Here is a 19,679-nt window from a genome sequence, read left to right on the forward strand (position 1 = left end):
CTGCCGTCTTTACCTGGTCTGGCCTACATGGGACTCTATACCCACAGCAATGTGGTTGACTTTCAAATGCCCTCCGAAATGGAGGGTGGTTGGGGATGGGCATTAAATACTATCCCAGCCAGTGACATCCACATCTAGTAAAGGAATAAAAAGAAAACTGAGTGTCTCCTCCCAAACCCAACTGTGAGGCAGATTCTCATCAGAAATCAGACAAATCTATTGGAATTCTTTGAGGATGTAGCTAGTAGAGTTGACAGGAGAACCAGTGGATGTGGTTTATGTGGACTTTCAGAAGACTTTTGACAAGGTGTCACATAACAGACTACTATGTAAAGTTAAAGCATATGGGATCGCAGGTAATGTCTTGACATGGATAGAAAGCTGGTTAGCAGATAGAAAGCAGTGAGTTGGCATAAATGGGTCTTTATCTGATTGGCAGTCAGTGACTAGTGGGGTTCTGCAGGGATCTGTGCTAGGACCCCTACGGTTCACATTATAAATTATTTGGAAGAAGGAACTGAATGTATTATCTCCAAATTTGCAGACAATACAAAGTTGGGTGGGAGGATGAGCTGTGAGGGCGATGTACAGATGCCTCAGTGTGATTTGGATAGGCTGAGCGTGTGGGCATCTGCACAGCAGATGCAGTATAATGTAGATAAATGTGAGCTTATCCACTTTGGTTGCAATAATAGGAAGATAGGTTATTATTAAATGGATGTAAAGTGAAAGAGGTGGATACTCAGCAAGACCTTGGTGTCCTTGTGCATTAGTTGCTGAAAGGAAGCGTGCAGGTACAGCAGGCAATGAAGAAGGCAAATATTATGTTGGCCTTAACATAAGAACATAAGAAATAGGAGCAGGAGTAGGCCATCTAGCCCTTCGAGCCTGCCCCGCCATTCAATAAGATCATGGCTGATCTGTCGCTGCTCAGTCTCTTTCCCGCCCTCTCCCCATAACCCTTAATCCCCTCTCTTATCAAAAACCCATCAACCCGCGTCTTAAAAATATTTAGCAAGGCAGCCTCCACCACTTCAACGGGCAGAGAATTCCAGAGATTCACCACCCTTTGAGTGAAGAAGTTCCTCCTCAACTCCGTTCTAAACCGCCCCCCTTTTATCTTGAAGCTGCGCCCCCTAGTCCTACTGTCTTTTTTGAGCGGGAAGAGTCTCTCCACCTCTATCCTATCCATCCCATTCATCATCTTATACTCATTCTTCTAAACTCTAACGAGTACAAGCCCAGTTTATTCAGCCTCTCCTCATAGCTCAACCCCCTCAACTCCAGTATCAGCCTGGTAAACCTCCTCTGCACTCCCTCCAAGGCCAAAATATCTTTGCGCAGGTGCGGCGCCCAAAACTGCACACAGTACTCCAGCTGCGGCCTCACCAATGCCCTATACAGCTGCCTAGTGAGAGGATTTGAGTAAAGGGATAGGGATGTTTTGCTGCAATTGTATAGCGTGTTGGTGAGGCCACACTTGGAGTATTGTGTGTAATTTTGGTGCCCTTATCTGAGAAAGGATGCCCTTGATATAGAGGGAGTACAGCGAAGGTTTACCAGGCTGATTTCTGGGATGTGACTGTCATATGAGGAGAGACCTAAGTCAGTTGGGATTATATTCACTGGAGTTGAGAAGAGCAAGAGGTGCTCTCATAGAAACTTATAAAATTCTGAGAGGATTAGACATAAGAACTAGGAGCAGGAGTAGGCCATCTGGCCCCTCGAGCCTGCTCCGCCATTCAATAAGATCATGGCTGATCTTCTTGTGGACTCAGCTCCACTTACCCACCTGCTCACCATAACCCTTAATTCCTTTACTGTTCAAAAATTTATCTATCCTTGCCTTAAAAATTTTCAATGTGATAGCCTCAACTGCTTCACTGGGCAGGGAATTCCAAAGATTCACAACCCTTTGTGTGAAGAAGTTCCTCCTCAACTCTTCCTCCTCTAAATCCACTTCCCCTTATTTTGAGGCTATGCCCCTACTTCTAGTTTCACCTGCCAGTGGAAACAACTTCTCTGCTTCTATCTTATTTATTCCTTTCATAATCTTAGATGTTTCTATAAGATCTCCTCTCATTCTTCTGAATTCCAATGAGTATAGCTCCAGTTTACTCAGTCTCTCCTCATAAGGCAACCCCTCTCAATGTTGGAATCAACTTAGTGAATCACCTCTGCACCCCCTCCAGTGCCAGTGTATCCTTTCTCAAGTAAGGAGACCAAAACTGTACACAGTACTCCAGGTGTGACCTCACCAGCACCTCTAGTAATAATGGACAAAATTTCATTTGCCTTCTTAATTACCTGTTGCACCTGCAAACCAACTCCTTGAGATTCCTGCACAAGGACGCCCAGGTCCCTCTGCACAGCAGCACCATTTTTTACCATTTAAATAATAGTCCATTTTGCTGTTATTCCTACCAAAATGGATGACCTCACATTTACCAACATTGTACTCCATCTGCCAGACCCTCGCCCGTTCACTTAGATTGTCTGAATCCCTTTGCAGACTTTCAGCGTCTTCTGCACACTTTGCTCTGCCACTCATCTTAGTGTCATTGCGAATTTTGACACACTACACTTGGTCCCCAACTCCAGATCTGATCCCTGAGGCACACCACTAGTCATTGATAACCAACCAGAAAAACACCCATATACCACCCCTCCTCTTTGCTTTCTGTTAGTTAACCAATCCTCTATCCATGCTAATACATTACCTATAACACTCTGCACTTTTATCTTATGCAGAAGTCTTTGGTGCAGTACCTAGTCAGATGCATTCTGGAAATACAAATACACCACATCCACAGGTTCCCGTCATCCTCTGCACATGTAATGTTCTCAACGAATTCCACCAAATTAGTCAAACGTGACCTTCTCTTCATGAACCCATGCTGTGTCTTACCACTTATATCCAGATGTCTCGCTATGTCTTCCTTGATTATAGTTTCAAGCATTTTCCCTACTACAGAGGTTAAGCTAATCGGCCTACAGTTACCTGCCTTTGGTCTATTAAAGATATTAAAGGTAGGAGTTGAGGACCTAAATGCGATTACTATCACTAGAGAGGTAGTGCTTGATAGACTAATGGGACTGAAGGTGGACAAGTCCCCAGGACCGGATGGAATGCATCCCAGGGTTCTGAAAGAAACGGCAGAGGTAATAGTGGATGCCTTAGTAATTATTTATCAAAATTCGCTGGACTCCGGGGAAGTGCCGGAAGATTGGAAAACGGCTAATGTTACGCCGCTGTTTAAAAAAGGTAGCAGACAAAAGGCAGGGAATTATAGGCCGGTTAGTTTAACTTCTGTAGTCGGAAAAATATTAGAAGCCGTCATCACAGAAGAAATAGCGAGGCACCTGGAAAAGGATGGTTTAATCGAGCAGACGCAGCACGGATTCGTTAAGGGGAAGTCATGTTTGACGAATTTATTGGATTTCTATGAGGATGTGACTAGTGCGGTAGACAGAGGGGAACCGGTGGATGTGGTGTTTTTAGATTTCCAAAAGGCGTTTGATAAAGTGCCTCACAAAAGGTTGCTACAAAAGGTTAGGGTGCACGGAGTTGGGGGTAAGGTGTTAGCGTGGATTGAGGATTGGCTGTCTAATAGGAAGCAGAGAGTTGGTATCAATGGGTGCTGTTCTGGTTGGCGGTTGGTGACTGGTGGAGTGCCGCAGGGATCGGTGCTGGGGCCTCAACTATTTACCATTTATATAGATGATCTGGAGGAGGGGGCTGAGTGTAGGGTGACGAAATTTGCTGATGACACGAAGATGAATGGAAAAGCTAATTGCGTGGAGGGTGTGGAAAGTCTGCAGAGAGATCTGGATAGGCTGAGCGAGTGGGCGAGGACCTGGCAGATGGAGTATAATGTTAGCAAGTGTGAGGTTATCCACTTTGGCAGAAATAATAGTAGGAGAGATAATTATTTAAAAGGCGAAAAGCTGCAGCATGCTACAGTGCAGAGAGACCTGGGGGTCCTTGTGCATGAGTCGCAAAAACGCAGTCTGCAGGTGTAGCAGGTGATCAAGAAGGTGAATGGAATGTTGGCCTTTATAGCGAGGGGGATAGAATATAAAAATAGGGAGGTCTTGCTGCAACTGTACAGGGTACCGGTGAGGCTGCAGCTTGAGTACTGTGTGCAGTTTTGGTCACCGCACTTGCGCAAGGATATTTTGGCCTTGGAGGGAGTGCAGAGGAGGTTCACTAGGCTGATACCGGAAATGAGGGGGTTGGACTATGATGAGCGATTAAATAGACTGGGTCTGTACTCGTTGGAGTTTAGAAGGATGAGGGAGGATCTTATAGAGTCGTATAAGATAATGAAGGGGATGAATAGGGTAGGGGTAGAGATATTCTTCCCGCTAAGAAAGGATAGCAGGACTAGAGGACGCAGCCTCAAGATAAGGGGCGGGGGGGGGAGGTGGGTGCGCAGTTTAGATCAGAGTTGAGGTGGAACTTCTTCACTCAAAGGGTGGTGAATCTCTGGAATTCTCTGCCCGTTGAAGTGGTGGAGGCTACCTCGCTAAATATATTTAAGTCACAGGTAGATAGGTTTCTGATGGACAGGGGAATTAAGGGTTATGGGGTGAAAGCGGGAAAGTGGAACTGATCCACTTCAGATCAACCATGATCTTATTGAATGGCGGGGCAGACTCGAAGGGCTAGATGACCTACTCCTGCCCCTATTTCTTATGTCTACCTCCTTTTTTTAAACAGTGGCGTCACATTTGCTGTTTTCCAATCTGTGGGAACCACCACATTGTCCAGCAAATTTTGGTAAATTACCACTAGAGCATTTGCTATTTCTCCCACCATCTATATTAGTGAGTATAATATGCAGGGGTAGGGCCTGGGTGGGATTGTGTTCGGTGCAGACTCAATGGCCTGAAGGGCCTCTTTCTGCACTGTAGGGTTCTATGATCTATGATCTCTTTAGGTACCCTGGGATGCATTCCATCAGGGCCAGGAGACTTGTCTGTCTTGACAGGGTAGATTCAGAAAAATGTTCCCAATGGTGGGGGATTCCAGAACTAGGGGTCATAGTTTCAGGATAAGGGGTAAAGCTTTTCGAACTGGATAAACACCGAGACAAACATCAACTGCAGCTGGATAGTCGAAAGTTTGATGAAAGGGGCTCTTTTCTAGGCCATTGCGAAGAGTTGTCCTCAACTGACTATTGCAGACTGCCACATTCCCATGAGGGATGCAGTAAAGCTTGGGAAAGCCAGGGAAAAGCACAATGAGGAAAGGCCATTGCCAGAGTGCACTGGGGGCCTCGAAACCGTGAGGAACCCTCAGGTCAAATGTTTATCAACCTGACTTGAGCTGTAAGCATATCAGGTGCAATGAGAATGATATTGAAGCACCACAGAACGCAACATGTTATAGGGAAAGTATTTAAAGTTTATTGCATGTTGTGTCCAATTTGAAATGTTTTGGAATGAATTTGTACACGTTTACAGACAACGTATATTTTTGGAAAAAAACTTTCCCCCTCCTCTTCACTGATCGAGGTCAACGTGGTCAGAGAGTCCAGATTAAGGAAGTGCCGCACTGTCAGGGGGTCAGCGCTGAGGGAGTGCCGCACTGTCAGGGGGTCAGCGCTGAGGGAGTGCCGCACTGTCAGGGGGTCAGCGCTGAGGGAGTGCCGCACTGTCAGGGGGTCAGCGCTGAGGGAGTGCCGCACTGTCAGGGGGTCAGCGCTGAGGGAGTGCCGCACTGTCAGGGGGTCAGCGCTGAGGGAGTGCCGCACTGTCAGGGGGTCAGCGCTGAGGGAGTGCCGCACTGTCAGGGGGTCAGCGCTGAGGGAGTGCCGCACTGTCAGGGGGTCAGCGCTGAGGGAGTGCCGCACTGTCAGGGGGTCAGCGCTGAGGGAGTGCCGCACTGTCAGGGGGTCAGCGCTGAGGGAGTGCCGCACTGTCAGGGGGTCAGCGCTGAGGGAGTGCCGCACTGTCAGGGGGTCAGCGCTGAGGGAGTGCCGCACTGTCAGGGGGTCAGCGCTGAGGGAGTGCCGCACTGTCAGGGGGTCAGCGCTGAGGGAGTGCCGCACTGTCAGGGGGTCAGCGCTGAGGGAGTGCCGCACTGTCAGGGGGTCAGCGCTGAGGGAGTGCCGCACTGTCAGGGGGTCAGCGCTGAGGGAGTGCCGCACTGTCAGGGGGTCAGCGCTGAGGGAGTGCCGCACTGTCAGGGGGTCAGCGCTGAGGGAGTGCCGCACTGTCAGGGGGTCAGCGCTGAGGGAGTGCCGCACTGTCAGGGGGTCAGCGCTGAGGGAGTGCCGCACTGTCAGGGGGTCAGCGCTGAGGGAGTGCCGCACTGTCAGGGGGTCAGCGCTGAGGGAGTGCCGCACTGTCAGGGGGTCAGCGCTGAGGGAGTGCCGCACTGTCAGGGGGTCAGCGCTGAGGGAGTGCCGCACTGTCAGGGGGTCAGCGCTGAGGGAGTGCCGCACTGTCAGGGGGTCAGCGCTGAGGGAGTGCCGCACTGTCAGGGGGTCAGCGCTGAGGGAGTGCCGCACTGTCAGGGGGTCAGCGCTGAGGGAGTGCCGCACTGTCAGGGGGTCAGCGCTGAGGGAGTGCCGCACTGTCAGGGGGTCAGCGCTGAGGGAGTGCCGCACTGTCAGGGGGTCAGCGCTGAGGGAGTGCCGCACTGTCAGGGGGTCAGCGCTGAGGGAGTGCCGCACTGTCAGGGGGTCAGCGCTGAGGGAGTGCCGCACTGTCAGGGGGTCAGCGCTGAGGGAGTGCCGCACTGTCAGGGGGTCAGCGCTGAGGGAGTGCCGCACTGTCAGGGGGTCAGCGCTGAGGGAGTGCCGCACTGTCAGGGGGTCAGCGCTGAGGGAGTGCCGCACTGTCAGGGGGTCAGCGCTGAGGGAGTGCCGCACTGTCAGGGGGTCAGCGCTGAGGGAGTGCCGCACTGTGTTTGACAGGAGGTGCTGAAAGAGTGGCTCCCTTAAGTAAACATTAAAAGGTCTAATGACACTATTGTGAATCATTTTGGAAAGTTCACTATTCATTCCCCTTGATGCCCTGGCCAATATTTATCCGTGAAGCCCCTCACTAAAAATCAGCTTCTCGGAAAGGATTTTGGAAGCACAATCGTTGTTCTCATAGAAACCTGACAGTGCAGAAGGAGGGCATTCGGCCCATTGCTCTGCACAGACCACAATCCCACCCAGGCCCTACTTCCATAACCCCATGTATTTACCCTGGTAATCTACTTAACCCACAGACTTTGGGACACTAAGGGGCTATTTGATCAGGCCAATCCACCTCACCTGCACATCTTTGCAGTGTGGGAAGAAACTGGATCACCAGGAGGAAACTCACGCAGACACGGGGAGAATGTCTGCGGAATTTGTACAATAACCCAAGCTGGGAATCAAACTCGGATCCCTGGAGCTGTGAGCTGGTTATTTTCCAGACGTCGCTGGATTCTGGGGAAGTGCAGGAAGATTGGAAAACGGCTAATGTTACGCCGTTGTTTAAGAAGGGTGCCAGGCAAAAGGCGGGGAATTATAGGCCTGTTAGTTTAACGTCTGTTGTAGGTAAAATGTTAGAATCCGTCATCAAGGAGGAAATAGCGAGGCATCTTGAGGGGAACTGCTTGATAGAGCAGACGCAGCACGGTTTCGTTAAAGGGAAGTCGTGTCTGACAAATTTACTGGAGTTCTATGAGGATGTGTCTAGGGCGGTGGATAGAGGAGAGCCGGTGGATGTGGTCTTTCTTGATTTTCAGAAGGTGTTTGACAAGGTACCTCACAAGAGGTTGTTGCAGAAGGCCAGGGGGCATGGAGTTGGGGGTAGGGTGTTAGCGTGGATAGAGGACTGGTTGTCAAATAGGAGGCAGAGAGTGGGGGTCAATGGGTGCTATTCGGATTGGCGGATGGTGACTAGTGGAGTGCCCCAGGGGTCGGTGCTGGGGCCTCAGCTATTTATCATTTATATAGATGATCTGGAGGAGGGAACCGAGTGTAGGGTGTCGAAATTTGCTGATGACACCAAAATTGGTGGAAAGGCAAATTGTGCGGAGGGTGGGGAGAGTCTACAGAAGGATCTAGATAGGCTGGGCGAATGGGCCAGGAAATGGCAAATGGAATTTAATGTTGGCAAGTGCGAGGTGGTCCACTTTGGTAGGAATAATGGTAGGAAGGATTATTACTTACGTGGAGAAACACTGCAGCAGGCGACGGTGCAGAGGGACCTCGGGGTCCTTGTGCATGAGTCGCAAAAACCCAGCTTGCAGGTGCAGCAGGTGGTCAGGAAGGCGAGTGGGATGCTGGCCTTCATAGCGAGGGGGATTGAATATAAAAGTAGGGAGGTCTTGCTGCGGCTGTATAGGGCATTGGTGAGGCCGCAGCTGGAGTACTGTGTGCAGTTTTGGTCGCCGCACTTACGCAAGGATATTTTGGCCTTGGAGGGAGTGCAGAGAAGGTTTACTAGGCTGATGCTGGAGTTGAGGGGGTTGAGCTATGAGGAGAGGCTGAATAAATTAGGCTTGTACTCGTTAGAGTTTAGAAGAATGAGGGGAGATCTCATTGAGACGTATAAGATGATGAACGGGATAGATAGGATAGAGGTGGAGAGACTCTTCCAGCTCAGAAAGGATAGTAGGACTTGAGGACTAGCCTCAAGATAAAGGGGGGGGGGGGGGCGGTTTAGAACGGAGTTGAGGAGGAACTTCTTCACTCAAAGGGTGGTGAATCTCTGGAAGTCTCTGCCCGTTGAAGTGGTGGAGGCTACCTCGCTAAATATATTTAGACGCGGGTTGATGGGTTTTTGATAAGAGAGGGGATTAGGGTTATGGGGAGAGGGCGGGAATGTGGAACTGAGCAGCGACAGATCAGCCATGATCTTATTGAATGGCGGGGCAGGCTCGAAGGGCTAGTTGGCCTACTCCTGCTCCTATTTCTTATGTTCTAACCACTGTGCCATGGTGCCTCCCTGCTTTTGTAGGAATTGTAGAGACCAAATTACATAAAGCAAGTTCCCACAAACAACAATGCATCCTGTATCACATTGCCAGTGCATGCACTTCTGAAATACCCCCTGGATGTAAAGTGCTGTGAATCATGCTGAGATTATTAAAGATTTCAGATTAGAAATATGTTGGCTGGGACAAACGGCCTCTTTCCATGCTGGATGTTTAACCTCCTTCCAAAAGGGGTTGCATCACGAAACCCCATTCGTCTGTATAAATTGGCAGTGCCAGTTCATATCCATGGGAGATTGGGATTTCTCTGAGCAGAGTTTCCCTGTGTTTGCTTACTGCGTGACCTGTCCCAGACTGGGCAGATTGAGTCCTCACCTTCATGAAACCAAATCACTTTCACCTGTCACCGCTGCACTCTAACCTATATTGGCTTTCAGTCTGACAAAGCCTCGTTTTTAATATTCTCTCATCCTTATGTTCAAATCCCACTACAGTCTTGCCCCTCTCTATTTCTGTAACCTCCCTATCTGAAATCTCTGCTCTCCTCCAAGTGCAACCTCTTGTCAAGCCCAATTATCATCATTCTCTTGTTGGTAACAGTCTTCATGTACTGGAACCTAAACTCTAGAATTCTCTTCCCTGAAGTACGGCTATGTTAGAGGACAAGGTCAATGCTTATTCGTGTCATAGTTCTTTATGAATTATGCGGAGTTTTTCTAATTTTTTTTGTCTGCCTATAGTTGTACTGATAAAGCTTCAAATGACAACGATAAGAAAGAAATTCTGAAACCAAGAGTTCCTGTTATCGAGGATGGAATTGCACCAAGCCTTGGGTTAGTAACATGGCTTCAAATTGTGAGTTACCTCTAAGCAGTTTGACATGGCTGCTTTGTTGACACTCGAGTGTGTCCAGTTACTGAGCTGTGTGATACTCGGGTGTATCTCGTTACTGAGCTGTGTGACACTCGGGTGTATCTCGTTACTGAGCTGTGTGATACTCGGGTGTGTCCTGTTACTGAGCTGTGTGACACTCGGATGTATCTTGTTACTGAACTGTGTGATACTTGGGTGTGTCCACTTACTGAGCTGTGTAACAGTCGGGTGTATCTCGCTACTGAGTTGTGTGATACTCGGTGTGTCCTGTTACTGAACTGTGTGATACTCGGTGTGTCCTGTTACTGAACTGTATGATACGGAGTTTTTCCTCAGACCTTGTCCACCTTCTGTTACAGGTTGACCTATCCCAGGAACCCCTGTTTGAAATACCTCTATCCACCGCCAACTAGTGTCATACTGGCTAATATTGCCAATGCCATGGCAAGTGTACCCAAGTTCTATGTGCAGGTAAAACATTTGGTTCATATATTTTTAACATTTTGCTGCAAGGAAATTGTAGCATTTAGCTTTTACTAAACTTTTGAATTGAATTATAGAAAATAAAATTCTAATTATAAAATTACTAAAAATACGCAGCACACGACCAGCCCATTGGAACTGCTCACATCTCCCCCACTCCAGCATCTCACCTGATCAGCATATGCTTCTCTCTGTGTTATCCAGTTTCCACTTAAATGTATTAATATTATTCACCTCATGCAATCCCAGTGGGGATGAGTTCTACATTCCCACCACTCTCTGTGTGAAGACATTTCTCCTGAACTCCCAATTGGATTGATTTGTGAGCATTTTATATTTATGGCCCCCGTTCTAGAAATCCCCCACAGGTGAGAACATCCCTGTCTACCCTACCAAACCTTTCGCAATTCTAAATACCTTGATCAGGCTGCTTCTCAGTCTTCTCTTTCCTTGTGAAAATAGACCAGCCTCCTTAATCTTTCCTGAATGTGAGAATCTCTTTGTTCTTTGTACAATCCTTGTGAATTTCTTTTGCAGGCCCTTTTATACTGTGGAGAAAAAGATTGTGCACAAAATCTTCATGAGTGATGAAATCATAGTTCTTTACAAATGGAACTTCTCTGCTTTTGACATGAGTTCAATCTGTTGCAATGATATTAAACTGACACCCCTGTTTGCCACCTGGGAACACTATAATAGCCCATATCAAGATATAAGCAACAGGAAACACTTGGTTCTTGGTCATAATTTCTTCCTTAAAAGCTACTGCCAATGAGCAGGTTGTGGCCCTGGATAAGATGCACTAGCAGAGAGTTCATGCAGATTCAATGAGCCGGATGGCCTCTTTGTACGTTGTCAGAATTCTATGATCTGTGTACCAGATCACCCAGATCCCTCGTCAGTTTTTCATTCTTCATAATTTTCTCAGTCCCCTTTCCCCGGTGACTGCAAGTTACTCCCTTTCAAAGATTAGGTGGATTGGCCACGCTAAATTGCCCTGAGTGTCAGGGGGATTGTAAAGTAAGAAATTTCACAATACCAGGTTAAAATCCAACAGGGTTTATTTGGTAGCACGAGCTTTTGGAATGTTGCTTCTTCGTGACACCCCGAAGGCTCATGTTACCAAATAAACCTGTTGGACTTTAACCTGGTGTTGTGAGACTTCTTACTGTGCTCACCCCAATCCAACACTGGCATCCCCACATCAGGAGGATTAGCGGGGTAAATACATGGAGTTGCGTGGGTAGGATCTGGTGGGATTGTTGTCAGTGTGGTCTCAATGGGCTGAATGGCCTCCTGCTACAGTGTAGGGATTCTATGATCCTTTCACATCCTGATTCACGATTATTTTTGTGATGTTTTCATATCCTTTACAGGAAGACAGATGCAAAATATCTGTACACTTCATCCGCCATCTCCTTATTTTCCATTAATTCCCCCATATTATTCTCTGAAAGAGCAACACCCTTTACCCATTTCCTTTTTGACTACCTGTGAACTTCTTACCTTCTGTTCTTATAGTTAGAATATAAGAAATAGGAGCAGGAGTCGGCCTTCGAGCCTGCCCTGCCATTGAACAAGATCATGGCTGATCTGAAGTGGATCAGTTCCACTTACCCACTTTCTCCCCATAACCCTTAATTCCCTTGTCTGTCAGAAACCTATCTACCCATGACTTAAATATATTTAGCGAGGCAGCCTCCACCACTTCAACGGGCAGAGAATTCCAGAGATTCACCACCCTTTGAGTGAAGAAGTTCATCCTCAACTTCGATTTAAGCTGCCCCCCCGCCACTTATTTTGAGGCTGTGCCCTCAAGTCCTGCCATCCTTTCTAAGCAGGAAGAATCTCTCTACCTCTCCCCTATCTAGCCCCTTCATTATCTTGTATGTCTCTATAAGATCCCCCCTCAGCCTTCTAAACTCCAACGAGTACAGACCCAGCCTATTCAATCTCTCCTCATAGGCTAACCCCCTCATCCCTGGTATCAGCCTAGTAAACCTTCTCTGCACTCGCTGCAAGGCCAATATATTCTTTCGCAAATGCAGCAACCAAAACTGCACACAGTACTCCAGTTGTGGCCTCACCAGTACCCTGTACAGTTGCAGCAAGACCTCCCTGCTTTTATATTCTATCCCCCTCGCTATAAAGGCCAACATTCCATTCGCCTTCTTGATCACCTGCAGACTGGATTTTTGCGACTCGTGCACAAGGACCCCCAGGTCCCTCTGCACCGTAGTATGCTGCAGCTTTTTGCCTTTTAAATAATAATCCCTCGTAATATTATTTCTACTAAAGTGGATAACCTCACATTTGCTAACATTATACTCCATCTGCCAGGTCCTCGTCCACTCGCTCAGCCTATCCAGATCTCTCTGCAGACTTTCCGCGCCTTCCACGCAATTTGCTTTTCCACTCATCTTCATGTCATCAGCAAATTTCATTACCCTACACTCAGCCCCCGTCCTCCAGATTGTCTATATAAATGGTAAATAGCTGAGGCCCCAGCACCGATCCCTGCGGCACTCCACTAGTCACCAACCGCCAACCAGAATAGCACCCATTGATTCCAACTCTCTGCTTCCTATTAGACAGCCAATCCTCAATCCACGCTAACACCTTGCCCCCAACTCCGTGCACCCTAACCTTTTGCAGCAACCTTTTGTGAGGCACCTTACCAAACACCTTCTGGAAATCTAAAAACACCACATCCACCGATTCCCCTCTGTCTACCACACTGGTCACATCCTCATAGAAATCCAATAAATTTGTTAAACACGACTTCCCCTTCACAAATCTGTGCTATGTCTGCTTAATCAAACCGTTCTTTTCTAGCTTTCTCTTGTATTCTAACTTCTTCCTTATTGTTAGGCATTCCTTGCAGTTCTTTATACTCTGTACAATATTCATAACCCGCACAATGGGATGATGCCTTTCTTGCTTTGCAACAATTGCTAGATATCAAATTGTGCTTTGGGACATTGCAGATGATGAAAGAGGCAGCAGCTACTGAATATCCTGTATTCACCCGGGTACCGAGCGAGAGCCCTGTATTCACCCGGGTACCGAGCGAGAGCCCTGTATTCACCCGGGTACCGAGCGAGAGCCCTGTATTCACCCGGGTACCGAGCGAGAGCCCTGTATTCACCCGGGTACCGAGCGAGAGCCCTGTATTCACCCGGGTACCGAGCGAGAGCCCTGTATTCACCCGGGTACCGAGCGAGAGCCCTGTATTCACCTGTATTCATATTTGGTGTTTTGTGTTTTCAGGTTCTGCATCTAATGAACAAGATGAATTTGCCTGCTCCCTTTGGACCCATCACAACTCGCCCTCCAATGGTAATCTGTGAGATGAAACTGTTAAAATAACACAAGGAGTGTTCAAACTTATCCCAGTGGTGAGAAGTTTTGAGGAAAGCTGTCAAGGCCTTGGAGAGGGAGCAGAAGAGATTTACTAGAATGTTCCCAGAGATGAGGGACTTCAGTGAACGTGGAGAGACTGGAGAAGCTGGGATTGTTCTCCTGAAAGCAGAGAAGGTTAAAAGGAGGTTTAATAAAGGAGCTCAAAATTTGGAAGCGTTTTGATGAAGTAATTAAGGAGAAGTGTTTGCAGTGGCAGGAGGATGAGTAACCAGAGGGAATCAGATTTCAGAGATCATATGAGCACAGGAATTAGGCGCAGGAGAAGGCACTTCAGTCCTTGGAGCCCCCCCGCTTCGCCATTCTGTATGATCATGGCTGACCTCCATCTCATCCTAATTCGACTTCCCTGCCTTTTCCCCATCGCCCTTTATCCCACTTTTGATCAAATATTTATTTATCTCTTTCTTGAATCCATTGATTGGTTCTGCATCCGCTGCACTCTGGGGCTGTGAATTCCATTGATTCACAATCCTCTGTGAGAAATAGTTTCTCCTTATCTCTGTCTTGAACCTCCCCCTGTTACTCGACAACTATGATGTCTTGTCCTAGATTGTTGTAGAAGGGGCAACATCTGTCAACATTTTCTTTATTAATCCTGTTAAGTATTTTATTTATCTAATCAAATCCCCCCTCATTTTTTTGTACTCCAGTGAGTACAAGCCCAAGCTACTCAACTACTCCTGATACAACAGCCTCTTCAAACTTGGAATCAATCTGGTGAATCTCTTCAGAACTGCCTCCAGTGCCACCACATCCTCCTTCAAAGAATGTGTCCAAAACTAAATACATACTCCAAGTGTGGTCTCACCAATGCCTTATACTTCTTACTTTTATACTCCCGACCTTTTGCAATAAATGTCAAAATCCCATTTGCCTTCCTTGTAACATTCTGCATCTGCGTACCCACTCTCTGAAACTTATGCACAAAGTCACCAGATCCTCTGCACAGAGGCATTTTGAATCTGTTTCCCATTTAAACAGTAATTTGTCCTTTTACTTTTTCAGCAAAAATAGATAACTTTGCATTTATCCACGTTAAACTCAATCTGCCCCGATTCTGGCCCATTCCCCTATCCTGTCAATATAAGAACATAAGAAATAGGAGCAGGAGTAGGCCATCCAGCCCTTCGAGCCTGCCCCGCCATTCAATAAGATCATGGCTGATCTGTCGCTGCTCAGTTCCACTTTCCCGCCCTCTCCCCATAACCCTTAATCCCCTCTCCTATCAAAAACCCATCAACCCGCGTCTTAAAAATATTTAGCGAGGCTGCCTCCACCACTTCAACGGGCAGAGAATTCCAGAGATTCACCACCCTTTGAGTGAAGAAGTTCCTCCTCAACTCCATTCTAAACCGCCCCCCTTTTATCTTGAGGCTGTGCCCCCTAGTCCTACTGTCTTTTTTGAGCGGGAAGAGTCTTTCCACCTCTATCCTATCCATCCCATTCATCATCTTATACGTCTCAATGAGATCTCCTCTCATTCTTCTAAACTCTAACGAGTACAAGCCCAGTTTATTCAGCCTCTCCTCATAGCTCAACCCCCTCAACTCCGGTATCAGCCTAGTAAACCTCCTCTGCACTCCCTCCAAGGCCAAAATATCTTTGCGCAGGTGCGGCGCCCAAAAATGCACACAGTACTCCAGTTGCGGCCTCACCAATGCCCTATACAGCTGCAGCAAGACCTCCCTACTTTTATATTCAATCCCCCTCGCTATGAAGGCCAGCATCCCATTCGCCTTTCTGACCACCTGTTGCACCTGCAAGCTGGGTTTTTGCGACTCATGCACAAGGACCCCGAGGTCCCTCTGCACCGTCGCCTGCTGCAGTTTTTCGCCCTGTAAGTAATAGTCCTTCCTACCATTCTTCCTACCAAAGTGGACCACCTCACACTTGCCAACATTAAATTCCATTTGCCATTTCCTGGCCCATTCGCCCAGCCTATCTAGATCCTTCTGCAGACTCTCCACACCCTCCGCACAATTTGCCGTTCCCCCAATCTTGGTGTCATCAGCAAATTTCGACACTCTACACTCGGTTCCCTCCTCCAGATCATCTATATAAATGGTAAAAAGCTGAGGCCCCAGCACCGACCCCTGGGGCACTCCACTAGTCACCATCCGCCAATCCGAATAGCACCCGTTGACCCCCACTCTCTGCCTCCTATTTGACAACCAATCCTCTATCCACGCTAACACCCTACCCCCAACTCCATGTCCCTCGACCTTCTGCAATAACCTCTTGTGAGGCACTTTGTCAAACGCCTTCTGAAAATCCAGAAAGACCACATCCACCGGCTCTCCTCTATCCACCGCCCTAGACATATCCTCATAGAACTCCAGTAAATTTGTCAGACACGACTTCCCTTTAATGAAACCGTGCTGCGTCTGCTCTATCAAGCAATTCCCTTCAAGATGCCTTGCAATTTCCTCCTTAATGACAGATTCTAACATTTTACCTACCACAGACGTTAAACTAACCGGCCTATAATTCCCGGCCTTTTGCCTGGCACCCTTCTTAAACAACGGCGTAACATTAGCCGTTTTCCAATCATCCGGCACTTCCCCGGAATCCAGCGACGTTTGGAAAATAACCACCAAGGCATCCACTATCACCTCCGCCATTTCTTTCAGAACCCTCGGATGCATTCCATCCGGTCCTGGGGATTTGTCCACAATCAGCCCCTCCAGTCTGTCAAGCACCGCCTTTCTAGTAACAGTAATGTCATTAAGACCCTCCAGTCCTACCACCTTTCCATCGCTAACACCCGACAAATTATTCACGTCCTCCTCCGTGAAGACAGAAACAAAAAAGTTATTCAATACCTTAGCCATATCCCCATCCCCTACCACTAGGTCCCCTTTCTCATCCTCTAAAGGACCAACATTCACCCTAGCCAGCCTCTTCCTTTTTATATATTTATAAAAACTCTTGCTATCCTTTTTTATATTAAGCGCTAGCCCAGCTTCATAGTTTCTCCTACCCTTCCTTATCAACTTCTTTGTCAATCTTTGTTGACATTTAAACCTCTCCCAATCCTCTTCTCGCCCACTACTCTTAGCTACTCTAAATTCCTCCGCTTTTAGTTTAACACTTTCCTTCACCTCCTTCGTTATCCATGGCTTATTACCTCTCCTCCTACTATCCTTTTTGACCATCGGAATACATTTCTGCTGAGCACCAAGAAAGATCTCCTTAAAGATCCTCCACTGCTCCTCAACAGACCCTCCCTCCAACGCGCTCTCCCAGTCCACATTCGCCAATTCTTCTCTCATCCTACCGTACTCCCCTTTTTATGTCCTCATCACAGCCTGTTTTCCCATCTACTTTTGTGTTGTTTCCTCCCCCAACACCCCGCCAATGGATTGACACCTTTTGGATCAGTCTCTTGTGTGGCACCTTATCAAATGACTTCTGGAAGGACAGATAGATCACATCCACAGGATCCCCATTATCTACCTTGCTGATTTCATCCTCAAAGGATTGAGCAAGTTTGTCAAACAAGGCTTGCCCTTCACAAAGCCGTGCTGACACTGGTGAATTCAGCTTTGCTTTTCCACATGCTGAGTCATCTCCTTAATGATTGATTCCAGCAACTTTTCCACCATACCACTGAGGGAGTGCCGCAATCAACGGGTGAGAATTGAGGGCGTGCCGCGCTGTCGGAGGGTCAGCGCTGAGGGCGTGCCGCGCTGTCGGAGGGTCAGCGCTGAGGGCGTGCCGCGCTGTCGGAGGGTCAGCGCTGAGGGCGTGCCGCGCTGTCGGAGGGTCAGCGCTGAGGGCGTGCCGCGCTGTCGGAGGGTCAGCGCTGAGGGCGTGCCGCGCTGTCGGAGGGTCAGCGCTGAGGGCGTGCCGCGCTGTCGGAGGGTCAGCGCTGAGGGCGTGCCGCGCTGTCGGAGGGTCAGCGCTGAGGGCGTGCCGCGCTGTCGGAGGGTCAGCGCTGAGGGCGTGCCGCGCTGTCGGAGGGTCAGCGCTGAGGGCGTGCCGCGCTGTCGGAGGGTCAGCGCTGAGGGCGTGCCGCGCTGTCGGAGGGTCAGCGCTGAGGGCGTGCCGCGCTGTCGGAGGGTCAGCGCTGAGGGCGTGCCGCGCTGTCGGAGGGTCAGCGCTGAGGGCGTGCCGCGCTGTCGGAGGGTCAGCGCTGAGGGCGTGCCGCGCTGTCGGAGGGTCAGCGCTGAGGGCGTGCCGCGCTGTCGGAGGGTCAGCGCTGAGGGAGTGCCGCACTGTCAGAGGGTCAGCGCTGAGGGAGTGCTGTACTGTTGTAGTTGCCATTTAGCGAAGGCCTCTTTTACCTCTTGGTTGGAAATAAAAGACTCCATGGTGCTATATTGATGAAGGGCAGGGAAGTTATTTCTGGTGTGTTACAGTAATTCATTCCTCACACAATTCTAAAACAGATTATCTAGTCCTTTGTCAGATCGCTGTTTCTGGGATCTTGCTGTGTCTAAGTTAACTGTTGTCTTTCCTGTGTTACAACAGTGACTTTGCTTCACATTGACTGCTGTGGTGTTAGATGCAAGTGAAATGCAAGGATAGAACTCTCCCACAAATGGCAATAGATGCTAACTCAGCATCAGCATCGGGCGGCACGGTAGCACAATGGTTAGCACTGCTGCTTCACAGCTCCAGGGACCTGGGTTCGATTCCCGGCTTGGGTCACTGTCTGTGTGGAGTTTGCACATTCTCCTGGTGTCTGCGTGGGTTTCCTCCGGGTGCTCCGGTTTCGTCCCACAGTCCAAAGACGTGCTGGTTAGGCTGGTTGGCAATGCTAAAAAATTGCCCCTTAGTGTCCTGAGATGTGTAGGTTAGAGGGATTAGTGGGTAAAATATGTAGAGATATAGGGGTAGGGCCTGGGTGGGATTCTGTTCGGTGCAGACTCGATGGGCCAAAGGGCCTCTTTCTGCACTGGAGGGTTCTATGATCTCGTCTTAAATCCAAATAAGTGGATTTTTGCTCATGAAGGAATCAAGATTGTGAAATAAAGTTTGGATCCAGATGTGCCACGAGCTGATTGAATGATGGGATAGGCTGAATGGCCTCCTCCTGTCCCTGTCAGGCTTCGAAGCTGTATTTAACGTCACAAAGTTGTTATAATAGTTCCAGCTATCTTCCGCTTCTTGGGTAATTGAGGATTTTTTTCACTTTTTCTGCTAGTATGAGGAGTACGTTCCTGCTCCTCCTCCAATGCCTCCACTGCCCCCTGAGGAACCACCTCTGCCAGAGGAAGAGATGGACGTTTCCAGTGAGGAGGAATCCGAATATGAAAGTGGGAGTGAAGAAGATAAAGAAAGGTGAGAAAAATAACAACAGTAACAGATTGATCAGATCATGGTTGCTTTGTGTCCAAATTCCATCCATGGGTTCTGCAAATCACAACATTGTTCCCAGTTTTGAGATTTCCAATTGCTGTGTTTTAAGGGAGCGAGTTCCAGGTTTCCATGATGCTGTGTGTGACCAAATACTTCCTGGCATCACCCTGGATTTTAAGGTTACACCCCTTTGTTCCACTCTCTGCATCCCAAGGTCTTTACAGGAGCGATATCAAACTTTACAGGAGCAGTGTCAAGTCCCAGAGGGAGATGTCAAGAAACAGCTAAAGGCATTGGATATGGCAAAGGCAGTGGGGCCTGACAATATTCCAATAATAGTCCTGAAGATGTGCTCCAGAACTTGCCACTCCCCTAACCAAACTATTCCAGTACAGTTACAACACTGGTATCTACCCAGCAATGTGGAAAATTGAAACATAGAACGTTACAGCACAGTAAAGCCCTTCGGCCCTCGATGTTGCGCCGACCAGTGGAACCAATCTAATGACCCTCTAACCTAAACTATTCCAATATTATCCATATGTCTATTCAATGACCATTTGAATGCCCTTAATGTTGGGGAGTCCAATACTGCTGCAGGCAGGGCATTCCACGTCCTTACTATCCTCTGAGTAAAGAACTTACCTGGTAGCATCCTAGTAAATCT

General features: G+C 48.3%; 1 protein-coding gene across 1 annotated transcript in view; it reads left to right on the plus strand.

The window, feature by feature from the left end:
- Positions 1-19,679, plus strand: part of rnpc3 (RNA-binding region (RNP1, RRM) containing 3) — a 39,245-nt gene that overhangs the window by 1,153 nt on the left and 18,413 nt on the right. Inside the window, exons 2-5 of the mRNA XM_080196447.1 lie at positions 9,670-9,762; positions 10,162-10,273; positions 13,556-13,624; positions 18,858-18,994. Coding sequence (XP_080052573.1) covers positions 9,670-9,762; positions 10,162-10,273; positions 13,556-13,624; positions 18,858-18,994 — 411 coding nt within the window. The remainder of the gene's footprint in view (positions 1-9,669; positions 9,763-10,161; positions 10,274-13,555; positions 13,625-18,857; positions 18,995-19,679) is intronic.

The sequence above is a fragment of the Carcharhinus amblyrhynchos genome, chromosome 9 (assembly GCF_965287045.1).
Source record: "Carcharhinus amblyrhynchos chromosome 9, sCarAmb.v2.hapA, whole genome shotgun sequence".
NCBI lineage: Eukaryota > Metazoa > Chordata > Chondrichthyes > Carcharhiniformes > Carcharhinidae > Carcharhinus > Carcharhinus amblyrhynchos.